Below are 12,293 nucleotides of genomic sequence, written 5' to 3' on the forward strand. Positions count from 1 at the left end.
ACTTCACTGTTCAGTAGCAGGAATTTCTGTCTGAGTCTCACTGCTGGAAGTTTTGGATAAAGATGTCCTGGATCCACTTTAGGTCAGAGAATCAGATCGTTCAAAATGAACCTATAACGGCTATGAATCGTATCTTCAAACTCGTGTTATGATACGAATCGAATCATTTTTAAAATGGATCTTTACACCCTGTAGAATGATTACATAATTTATTACACTTTTTTACTTTTTGATTATGCATTTACTTGATTCTTTATACACATGAACATTGTGTGTGTTGTAATAATGACTGTGCTCGCTTGCTGCAAACTGAACGAGCGGAACCGGCATGAAGGGCCATATAAGGACATGGAAGTGCTGAAACCTTTATCTGTTTTTGTCTGTGCTAAAGGGATGCAGACCTAACTGTCCTTCGCATCAGGAACTCTTCATCAGTTCTCTTAATCTCTTGTTTGTACTGATAGAAACAGAGACATTGTATGCCATGACTTGATTTACACATGTTGGCCAATAAAACCAGCTTGCCGTGAGGGGGGAAACTCAGAGCAAAGCACATCGTTGAAGCACTCCTTTCCTGTAGATGCCCCTGACTCTCCCTTTTGCAAAAGGTTTGGATTTTTCTCTTTTTCATTTGCACATCAGGTTTTTGAGGCCTTTAACCATCCGAACATGGGTGACCGCAACAACCCCTACAGGGTACACATATTTGCAAATGGGTTTTAGAGAATCACAACATTTATAAATCATTTTTCAACAGACAAATCCCACAAGTCTACTGTGTTTCTCAGTAGACTGTTTAAAAATGCTATTTTGTATTCTAAATGCATGAATAAACTAAAACTGTGCTGGTAAATTTCTTTGATATTTTTCTTGTTCAATTTTTTCTGCCCCTCTGCTGGCCTCTACCAGTTTTCTTCAGTTGCAAGCATGCTGCTGTTTTTTTTTCTCTCCTCCACAAGTGCACAGGGTTATGGGTGAAGATTCCTGGTGCACCTGGAATTTATCTTCACTGATCCATAGAGTATTTAAATCCTGTTCATTTCATAACTACCCACCACCCATATGGGCAGGCAAAGCAGAGAATTGGACCTGCAATCTTCTGATCAGAGGTCGACTGCCCTACCACTGCACCACAGCCACCCCGACTAAAGCTCTGCGGTATTGAACCAACATTTAGTTTGACATGTTCTGGACTGTCTTCATGTTTTTTTTATCCTGTTTTCCTTTTTTTTTATTTCTAGTCTTTTCCATGAATAAACTCCTTATTAACATCTCATTCTGCTGTCTGATCTTCTGGAATTGAATGAACTGTCGTATCACTCAGCAGTCTCTCCTCCTTTGATCATGACAGACTTACTGTTATCACATGCAAGAGCTGGATATTCTTCTGACTTCAGCAATGCCTGTTCAAGCGACCACTTTCAATGAAAACTCCATGTTAACACTTGTTTTTTGGGCTTAAAACTTCTGGCCATTGATCGCATGTTGAAAGTTAAACCAGGTCAAACTTTGACCAATCAGGGACTCAGATTTGGTAGTGACGCATGGATGGCGTCCTTTTGGATTCACTAAAGTCCCAACTGGTTGAAATTTGATTGTGGAGGATAAATAAATAATTGCAGTTTGTACCAAGCTAGAATTTAATGACACTAAGTCTATATACTGTGTATCGGAAGAGAGCTGTAAAGAAAAAGCCGGAAGCAAGATTCTCAAGATTTGCACCGCTTTGACATTTCCCACTTAGCCTCCTCCAACTGTAGTGGGCTGATATGTGCTAGAAGAGTGAACAGTAGAAAAGGAAAAGGAAGAAGAAGAAGAGCCTCCCTGCTTGTCCAGTGCATTGTCTGTATAATATATGAATGGACGGATTGTGTGGGACATCATCCATAGAAAATGAATTCCTTGCAGTTCCAACCAAATGAACTTGATTCAGTCACCATTTTTCCACAATATTTCCATCGCCTTGTTGGAACCAGGCGTCCTCAGTAAGCTGCGATTGGTCCGTCTACATTTCTATGGCAACCGCTCTCTTCAACCAGGAGTGAGCATGTTAGAAAGCCACACCCCTTCCACTGAAAGCAGCCTTGGGAGAATCTGTCAATCAAGTGCTTCAAGCTTTCAATGCGAGGCCACCTACTTTTATTGAGGCATCTGATTGGTCAGGTAATAATGTGCACAACTAGCGCTAAATAAAAAATTATCCTGAAGAAAATTAGGATCACCAAGAAGATGCTTAGAAAAGTAAGTAGTGCAAGAAGGGCTATTTTGATCAATGTGACTGAGTAATACCAGTTTATTTCTCAGTAGACCACTATGGGATTTTGGCTTTTTCGGGCCAATAGGTACTTCCTGTTTGGATCGCGAGGGGGGAGGGGTTGCTCAGTCCAGTTATCTTTTACGGTCAATGGTCCAGTGTGAACATTCTTGAACGTGTATCGTATCACAGGCCCGACGTGTTTGTAGCATAACAGTTGTACAGGCTTTACAGGAGCGCCTCAGCCTGTTGATGGTTCTCATATACTCACACATATGCATAAACCCAAAAAACAACTGCTTTTGTTAAATAAGATGACAACAAGAGTCTAAGGGAGGGGCTTTTCACCAGGCAATATAGTGTGTATGCTCAAATACGCAAACATAATATGTTTGTGCCCTACTTTGAAATATTAGAAAACCATTTTCCAAAAAAAACATGTTGAGTGTAAAATTATGAAATAGCTGTAATGTCTGAATGGAGGCTAAATTTATTTATATTTATTTGCAGGCGTCACTTTAAATAAGTATAGGGTGTTTAAAAAACATTTTAAAAAATTGGTAATTTTGATTACAAAAAAAAAACATAGATGGTTGGTTCAATTTTCCTTTTTCATTTAATTCCACAGTGACATAAAAAACAGAAAGACATTCAAAACAAAGCAAGCAAAAAGACTCACAAACATTGATCACAAACAATTTTAAGCAGAAGACATTCCCAGATCTTTGGGTTTAACATTCATTGTACAAGAAAATTAGATGATTTGTTAGCTGTAATCAAAGTTTAAACAGATTGTAGCATTAAAATGAAATCACTTTCATCAATTTTACTGTATTATCACGACAAAAAACAAAACTAAGACACACGGCCTTGGATGAAAGACTTTTATCTTAAAGGGGAAAGTGGATAAACCTCTAATCCTCTTTCTTACTCCTTTCCCTCACGCTTCTCTTTCAGCCACAGCCAATACCAGCCCGGTGGATGTCCTCATAGCAGAACTTCCATCCAACCGGTTGCTTTCTTCTGCAGTCGGAGGGCCGCCTGGCCTATAAGAGAGCAGCAGAGGAGGGGGGCGGGGTTAGCACAGATTATGTGGGGCAGCATGTTGAGGGGCAGGGGTGAGGACTGGGAGAGGAGGGCTAATCCACTCGGGATTAATGCAGGTGGCTTTCCGAAGCCGATATGGAGGCGTTATATAAACTCTGTATTAGAAATATTTGTACTGCAGGTGTCCAAACATGACGTTTTGGAAGCACAACACTTTTCATGCTACGTTTACACAGGGCTCGGCAAGGTGTGTTCACTGCGTTCATCACCTTCAACGTGATCACTTCCAATGAAAAGTCTATGTAAACACACGCATTACGCGTTTTTTTGGGCTTCTGTATTCAATACTCTCGCTCTCAGCCTGTTTTCAGGCTCTACGTACAAAAATGAACTGCAAGTGAACGTGTGTTTAAGGTTAAACCAGTTGAACTTTGACCAATCGGGGACTCCGATTTGGTGGTGAGGTAAAGTTAGCATCCTATTTAATTCACAGAAGTGCCAACCATTTGAAAGTTGATCATGGAGGAGAAATCAATAACTGTGGTTTGTGCCCGGCCAGAATGAGATGAGACCAAGTCTTTCATATCGGAATGGAGCTGTCAAATATTAAGCCTGAAGCATGATTCACAAGCTTTGCACCACTTCCAACTGTAGGTACATGCACCAGTAGTGGGTGGGGACAGGCCAGTGTGAACATGGTATTGTAACCCTTGTGCTATCCTAGGCACTTTACCATTAGGAGTTGGGTCATCTAGACCCACTAGACAGTGCTCTGAACCTTTTTTCTTCAATGATTTGTGATCTTCACTGGTGTCCATGGATTACATGAAATCTTTCCACCTTTATCCACCTTTGTCATGGTAGGAAGAACACGTCAATGCAAGAATGGGGTCATCTAGCACAAGGGTTAAAAGGGTGCTTAAGAACCCGGTTTCAGCACGTTGAAAGGTATCAAAAATCGTCAAGAAAAACATACAGTAGTTAAGAACAGGGATATATGATATCTTTTGCTTGCCATACAGTGTACATAGCCTCACACGGCTTTGATGAAGGGAATCAGAGGATCCCTTTTACTTGAAGAGAATGACGGGACTTTGTTATGTTCCAAATGTCAAGATTCAGGGATTTGCTGTGTGACAATAAAAACAGAACATTTCTGCATCTGAGAGGAAAAATCAGTCAACACAAAAGCTTTAAAAACAAAGAATAAAAAAAGCTACATTACATTTTAGAAATCAAAACAAATTCCCAGAAAAAAGGGTTTGGAAAACAAATGTAATTTCCAGAGATCAAAATAAAAATTAAAAAAACGAAACAAAATAAGAAACCAGGCAAGGTAGGTATTATGGGACATCACTGATTGGTTGATGACGTTTGAGTTTTGGAGAAGAGGGAAAGCAGAAGGATGTTTAGCCTGAACTGTGGTTTGATTTAGACGCAAAACTCTTGCATTGGCTGTGGCTTTACCTGGTAAATACACATCATCATCCAATCAGGAATGTCCCATAGGACCTACCTCTTCTGGTTTCTTATTTTGTTCCATTTTTTTACTTTTTATTTGGATTTCTGGAAATCACTTTTGTTTTCCAAAACGTTTCCTTTTATGTGATTTTAATTTTTTTGGAATTGTGTTGTGGTGTCTGGAATTTTACTTTGAGTTGTAAAATGTAATGTTTTTATTCTTTCTTATAAATTTTTTGTTGTTTTTTTTTATTTGTTTTTGGAAACTTACTATGAGGGGTGTAGGAAAAATGCATTTTGTGAAATTTTGTGATTCATGGCGAAACTCATTTCAATTTAAAACTTTTTTAATCAATTATAATTAAAATTATTATTTATTTATTTAATTATTTATAAGCAAACATTTACTTTAGCATCTTTTACTACTTTTATTTTCCATTTTAACCCCAGACCCCTAGGTGGCAGCACACCACACTGAGCCGCTTCGAGCAACTCTGCACCAAAACAACAAGATCTTTTGAGAACCATCTTGTAGATGTTCACTTGTCAGTACTGCAGGTGTGGTTACAGAGCTTATTGACACATATACAACGCAGTTTTAACTTTGGATGAGTACCTAAACTCTGTACAGGTAGATACAGCTGCAAACAGAACCACTGGTAGCGCAGAAAAACACAGATTTTGGTGCTCTGGGACAAGAATAAGTGAGGCTGTGAAGATGTGCACACTGCGTGGAGCTTCAGCCAAAATGCTGAAGATGAAGCGGCCAATGTTCTGCTGTACTTCACGGCAAAATATTCCAATTCACTGACCTGATGGATAAGAGTGAACGTACAACGAAATAGGACTGTTGTGGCGATGAGCGGTGAATTATGTGTTTACTTCGGCGTGTGTGGAAAAGGAGATGCAGCCAGAAACAGTCAGAAAGAATGAAATATAGCCTCTAAGCCACAATCAAGCGCTGTCCTTCACCCCGGCATGCTGCATTATCACACTTAAATGCTTCTAGAAAGAATTGGAAAGTCTTTTTTGCTGTTTTTTTTGTAAACACCTGTTCAAGCATAGTTCAGGGACCTGATCTGTTTGTATCAGTTCGCCTACATTTAGCAATGTTGGATATAAACATCACTTTATTTTCTCAACCATGCTTATGGAATCAATTGAGCTGTTCAGCCTTTTCCGTGTAGGCAAAAATCATGCAGTTTGAAAAAGATTGTATTTGTGACAGAAGAGATAATTGGCAGGCCACAAGCTACCTGCTCCAAAGGCTCAGCAACAGGAAGGGGAGGAGGGTTGCTCGGTTAAAACTGTCTCGCCCACAACTCAGATGCAAATTTTCTAGTGAACTCCTGCCGTTCTGCAGAAACTATGTCCTGGAAAATGACACAGGTCTTTTGATCTTGGCTAAAAACAGTGTTAAAATTAAAAACCACAGGGTACGCATTGAAAATAGTTTAAAAGATGACCAGAGTGGGTCCCAAAGATAATGATTTCCTCATAGATGTCCTTTCACTTTACTAGGATGATGAACTTTCATGATTTTAAGTGAACCCACATTTTCTGGTTGCTGTACGGACAGTTTGTACAGTTAACACAGCCGGAAATTGAGGGGCGGAGTCACTGACTGTGGCTTTGTGTGATTGCTGGTTTGAGGTGTGTGCCACCTCTTGAAACACTCTAGTGAACTGGTGATCTCGGGTGAACTTCAGAGAAACTTTGCGAAGTAGCCACCAAATCAAAGCAAAAATACAAACCCTGTCTAAACAAATCAAAATGATCTATATGATGGATCTGCAGACTTTTAGTTTTTTTCCACTTATTTACCAGTTTTTTAACCTACTTTTTCAGGTGGTTCTTCTCACCCTGTGTGGAAAACACAAGCATAAGCTTTTCTTATTAGAATTTTGTCCTCAAAGACAGAACTAAATAAGCACAATTCTTTTATAAACCTTCACAAAATGTTTATAGTGTACGTACCTACCCTTTTGTGATAAGAGGTTCATTCCTCTTGAGATCAAATTACCATCTTGGCCGCTGTTCGGACTGAGTGCGACGGGTTGGAGTGTCTGGTGCCCCTCTGGTTGGTATTCTGCCTCGAGAGGACTCCCCCCATTGTCTGGGAAGAACAGAACTCCCAAAGGGGACGCATGGCTGTGAGTTCAGCTGCTCATTTCGGCAGAAAACCAAGCGAGCATCTCGAAAAGATACTGAAGGTATGATATCCTCAGTGGTTTTATCGACTGCCCGGATCACTGTTCGGGGGGAAGCAGGCCGAGATGAAGCCCTGGAGCTGGACTGTGATCTGTACACAGGTGGACTTGGAAACCTGTGCGGCACTGAAGGACATGATGGGGGTAGGCGGACCCTGGAGACTGGGGGTGCTCTCACAGGCAAATTGGAAGAAGACAGATCAGATTCTGTGGACTCGTTGCTTTCACGTTTCAGGTCCAATCGAGCCTGAAGAGTTGAAGGCTCCATGCAGTTTGGTTCAGCCATCTTTTCAGGAGTCTCTGGGGAATCACACACAATCTTTGAATTTCCTGGTTCTGATTCTGACCTGACATTTACTTTGTTTGGCAACACCTCCACATTCTGCATATGTATCTTCAGGCGTTGGGATGTTCCAGACTTCTGGTTTATCACCGGTAGAATCCGGACTGAACTTTCTTGTGCCTGCTCATTTCTCGGTCGGCCTGTGGTGCTCTGGAAGGAGTTGTCCATAAGAACCTCTGGAGGAGGAGGAGGAAGATTGTCCACGTCTAGATCATCCCTGCTGTCAGGCCAGCTGCTGCTGTTGGTGTTTACCCCACCCTCGTTACTGTTGAGTGCATCAGACAATTGAAGAAAGCGACTTTTATTGGGCCTTCGTATGTGAGGAGGAATGTTAGCCAAACTCTGTCCTGGTCTCCCATCAACCCCTTGACTAAAAGTGTTTATTAGTCTTCGGACACATGGGCGTCTTGGAGGTTGGGTTCCCAGTACTGCCAAGGAGCAGTGTGAGCTTTTCACTGGGCTTTTTCCACCTGGTCCATTTATGGAATGTCGCCTAAATCTGGATCTAGTCAAGTTACAGGAAGGCCCTGCTGAGATTTTCCTCACTTGTGTTCCAGATGTCTCTTTTATTTTCTCATCCGAGTCTCCCAGGCTTGTTTGTAGCTCTGGTGTAGCATTTTCAGAGCTGGTGGATGAAGACTGTTCAGACTTGGCTGCAGTCAGAGAACTTGTACCTGCTGGCTGAAGATCTCTCATGGAGTTGGCATACACATAGCGAAGAGCTTGACAGGGATCTGGTGGGGAGGAGTTGGATCTTTTCCTCTCAGGCCTATCATTTTCATCATCTTCAAACTCATCCTCATCATCCTCATCTTCATCATCAATGTTGCCCCCTTGGTTGGATAAACTACATGAGATATTGTCAAGGACACTCCGAATGTTGCTTCCAGATCCACAGCTTCCAGATCCACAGCTTCCACGGTGGCGGCGGTGTCTTTCTGACCCAGTCAAGCTCTCGTTTTCTCCCCCAATCCCACTGTCCTCGCTTTGCAGGGCACAATCTTCTGGGTTGGACTTTCTCAAGGCAGCCCCTTCCACTCGTGCAAGTACTTGAGCCAACCTACGCTCTGCCGTTTGCTTGGCCAACAGCTTTTGAAGAAGGAGTTTGGAGAGGGAAGAAAAATACTCCACAGCCTCCTCCAGTGTTGTATCACCCAGTGCCTGGACGGAGCCGCCAACCAGCCTCATCTTTTCTGCCGACTGGTGGAGCATCTGTTGTAAAAGATCTGGATGTAGATCAAGGGGTATTGTTGAGTCAGAGCCAGCTAAACTTACAGCTTGGCCCTTCATCCCAGAGGGCAAAGCCATGCAGTCTCCATGCTCTTTTATCATCAGCTCCCCTTCCTCAGCCATCTCCTCCAGGGCCTGGTTTATCTCCTCAAAGCGTAACACCAAGGCAGACATCATGGGCTGCAGGGACAGTTGTGTCTGGGCAGCTTGGTCCAACAGGCCAAGAAGGGTTTCATATTTGGAGATGTTAGGGTTCAGAAAAGAGTAAGCAGCCTGGTGAGCCCTCACCATATGGGATGGGAAATCCACCTTTCTGTGGAGAGCAGAAGACTTCCTTTGCTTCTCAGAAAATCGTTTGCTTTTTTTCTTCTTTTGTTTCTCGATGTTCCTGATGTTATCGGCCTGTATGACCTCAGCTGGGGTTTCCTGAGGCTTTAGATCCACCTGTGCGTCACTAACATCCCCTGTGTTTTCCACAGCTGTGTTAGTGGTCATCTCTCGGGAGTGAGCATCTTCATCAAGAACGGGAAGTTCCTTTTCTGTCTCTTCAGTCTTTATCAAACAAGGTTCCTGTTCCTCTGCAGGCCTAGATTCCAACAGATCCTGTGGCGCATCAATTGGCAGATCTTCCTGGGGTCCCTGCTTGTCTGTTTTTGAAAACAACTTGCCCTTTGAAGGAGAGCAGCCCATGTTTCTACTTTAAAAGTTCTTCAAAAATATGTTCTAAAAAAATAGTGAAAGTTGGCGTGCTAAAAACTCCCTCTATAATCCTCCAATGTTTCGTCTGCAGTCCAGTCTCCATGCACAGCTCCCAGCTCAGATCTAGTTCGTTTTCATCCAGATTATGCCCAGCAGTTCAGCAGAAAACCAACAGACCCGAGGAGCAAAACAACTGACAGCGTTGGTGAAGGAGAGCAGTGGATAAGACGGTTAAGTGAGTGGGAGGCAGAGTGGCAGATGGTCACAGTAAGTGCATTAACACACAGTCACAAGCACACAGGGGCATTTATATCTAAGACTTTAAGCTCATCAGGTTAATCAGAGACAAGTTTGTAAGGTGCTGTTTTTAGCTGCATCCTCTGTGCTGCTCAACTTTACAGGAAACTGGTGGGTTTCTTTATGCAGTTTACTTATTTATTATTAGGCAAATCTGTGAACTTTGGGGTGGTTTTACACAGGTATAAATCTTAGTCTTCTATTTTATTTTGTTTTTAAGAAGCCAAACTTTATTTCCATTAAGTGATTGAACCACATAAAGACTAACTAAAGGCTAAAACTGTGTTCACACAGCTGAGATTTGCGCATCAGGGGTGTACAGTTTCAATGCTTGGTCAGTGTACAGATGCGATTAGAGGTCTTCCAGTGCTATTTGACTGCTGGACTCCACCCGCTGATCACATCATCAACACGTTTTGGGTGGTGTGGTGAAAATTCAGACACGCTGTGAATATTTCGCCATGCCGGACAAGTTCAAATATCTGAAGTTTGGCCAAGACTTCATGGCACTTCAACCAATCAGGGTCTCAGCTTTGGCCCATGACATGCTAATGAGGTGATCAGCAGTTGGAGTGAAAACCAAATTCTGACTCCATCATTAGTCACAATTGTCCTCATGAGTTGATACTGGCTGTCTGCGGGCAAACCTGTGCAGGACATGCAGATCCTCCGCACAGTACAAGGGGTCCATTAGAGCAAGTTGAACTCCTTCCATGTTTCTTGGGTGCAGCCTGACTGTTTGAATTAGAGAAATTAGACAATCAGAGTGTAGTTTGTGTGGACATCCTACAGGTACTTACATATCACCTACAGACCCCATGTGTGAGGCATTTGAACATGGTCAGTAAGGATCCAAGAGGGCGACCTCTGCACCAAGCTGAACTCAATGTGAAGTATTGTTTGTGCCATTCTGCCTTCATTACTGAGCGTTATATCTGGACCTGATCTTCTGTCTTGTACCCTGTCTCTGTTTGCCTGCCGCCTGCTCCGACCCTCGCCTTGATTTTGACCATCCTGTCTCTCCTCTGATGATCTCATGCCTATTATCGACTCCTGCCTGCCTGACCCTGATTTAGCTTTGTGGACTTTTAGCTGAGCTAATAAACCTGCTGCACTTGGATGCAGCCTGCCTGTTTTCTATGACAGTAGACTTAACCTGGTGGTGTATGTTCACGAAAAATGCCCAAAGTTCTCTTTTGCTATATTGTGGGAAAATTTGAAAATGACCTAATTTCCCACTTTGCCACAAAATGGCTGCCAAGTAGGTTGTGTGGCCATCCCATAATAATTTCAAAAGTTCCTTTGGATATCCTGATAAAAGTGTTTTGGTTTCATCAGTGGATTTAGAACGACTTTTTTTTTTTTTTTAGCCCTGTAGGAAAATCATTTTCTGCCCCTGTGATGTCATCATGTTGGGTGGGGGGGTTGGTTAGGTGGGTTGTTCACCATGGCCAAAATTCATTTTTACATGGTACTAGGTGTGCCCAAATTTTGGTGAGTTTTGGATCATGTGGCAGAGTTGAATTTTGCATTCAAAGGCGCCTAATGAAAGAAGAATTGCGAGGACAACCTGGTTCTTCAGTCCAGGACTGATGCAGGACAGACCTATAATTTAAAAGTAGAGTCTACGATAGAAAACAATGTTAGGAATGCTGGAAGCAAAGTTTCAGGATTGACAAGTGTCTGAAACATTACTAAAGACAGCTGCATGTTAACCTTAATAGTTGTAAATTTAATTTATGATAGTGTTCAGGGAGCTTTGTGCTTTCCAAAAACCCCGACAGTCAAACTGATTTGTCTCAGATTGAAAGAAATGTTGATCTTTTCAGTAACTCTTGTTGATGTCAATCTTCAGTTGATGCAGCTAAAAAATATTAAATGTTTTTTTCTTCCCATAAAGATTAATTTGATGGTTATTTGAGTTGTTGAAATCAAATAAAAAGATTTTAAACTAGATTCACGTTGAAACTGGAGAGTCAGAATTTTACTGTTTTAGGTTTCCAGTTTTTCAGGTTAATTGTAATATTTTCTGTTTCTCTTTGAAAATAGTTTTTGCAAGAAAAAGAACTGCACTTGAACCAGCAATTTGTGAATGAATCTGGATGTTTATCCAGTAGACTTGAGTGGGAGAAACAGAGTTTTCTATTGAGTCTTTTTTTGCACTAATAGTGCACTGGAGATCTGACCTGATTATCCTGCCTGAAGCTTTCACACTAACAGAAGTTTACCCTGTGGACAAAAACAGCAGAGGATGGGAACTGTGAATGCCAGGTCGTCTGAGCTGGAACTGGTCCAGAGCAGCAGCAGGTCTGCCAGGTGTGAGCAGCCTACATTCAGGATGTCAGCATAAACCTTCTTGAGGCTCGTCTGGAGATCACTCACAACATTTGGAGATAATCATACAGTAAAAAATGGAATTATCGAGCTGCAGACAGATCTACTGAAGAGGCTGACTCCACTGTATGACAGAATAGCCTCACGTGTATAGAACAATAGAACATGTATGTCATTGATTTGAGCTCTGCATTCATCACAGTCATCCCACAACATCTCACAGAGAAGCTGCACACAATTCTGTGAAAGTGGATTTTGGACTTTGAAAGAAAAACGAAACGAAACGGAACGAAGCGAAACGGAACGAAGCGAAGCGAAATGAAACGGAACGGAACGAAACGGAACGAAGCGAAACGGAACGAAACATACTTGAACTGACCTACATTTGCACAATATTTAAACAGACCTGGACTAAACT

General features: G+C 42.0%; 1 protein-coding gene across 3 annotated transcripts; it reads right to left on the reverse strand.

The window, feature by feature from the left end:
* Nucleotides 1-2,851: 2,851 nt before the first annotated feature.
* On the reverse strand, nt 2,852-9,529 carry pcare2 (photoreceptor cilium actin regulator 2). 3 transcript variants are annotated; one of them, XR_002872916.2, is made up of 3 exons: nt 6,744-9,529; nt 6,603-6,625; nt 2,852-3,300 (listed from the first exon to the last, which is right to left on the reverse strand). XR_002872916.2 is itself a non-coding variant. In XM_011492036.4 (2 exons), the coding sequence occupies exon 1, from the start codon at nt 9,233-9,235 to the stop codon at nt 6,782-6,784; it is 2,454 nt and encodes an 817-aa protein (XP_011490338.2). In that variant the 5' UTR covers nt 9,236-9,529; the 3' UTR covers nt 2,852-3,300; nt 6,744-6,781. The 3 variants fall into 3 exon arrangements, 2 of the variants coding, with proteins under 2 accessions (XP_011490338.2, XP_078798922.1); XM_011492036.4 differs by lacking the exon at nt 6,603-6,625; XM_078942796.1 differs by lacking the exon at nt 6,603-6,625 and having other exon boundaries at nt 6,740-9,529.
* Nucleotides 9,530-12,293: the final 2,764 nt, after the last annotated feature.

The sequence above is a fragment of the Oryzias latipes genome, chromosome 24 (assembly GCF_053564925.1).
Source record: "Oryzias latipes strain Hd-rR chromosome 24, Olatipes_Hd-rR_3.1".
In the NCBI taxonomy this organism is placed as follows: Eukaryota; Metazoa; Chordata; class Actinopteri; order Beloniformes; family Adrianichthyidae; genus Oryzias; species Oryzias latipes.

Coding starts and splice junctions, on each gene's coding strand:
- pcare2 (XM_011492036.4), bottom strand. CDS start 9,235: ATGGGCTGCTCTCCTTCAAAGGGCAAGTTGTTTTCAAAAACAGACAAG.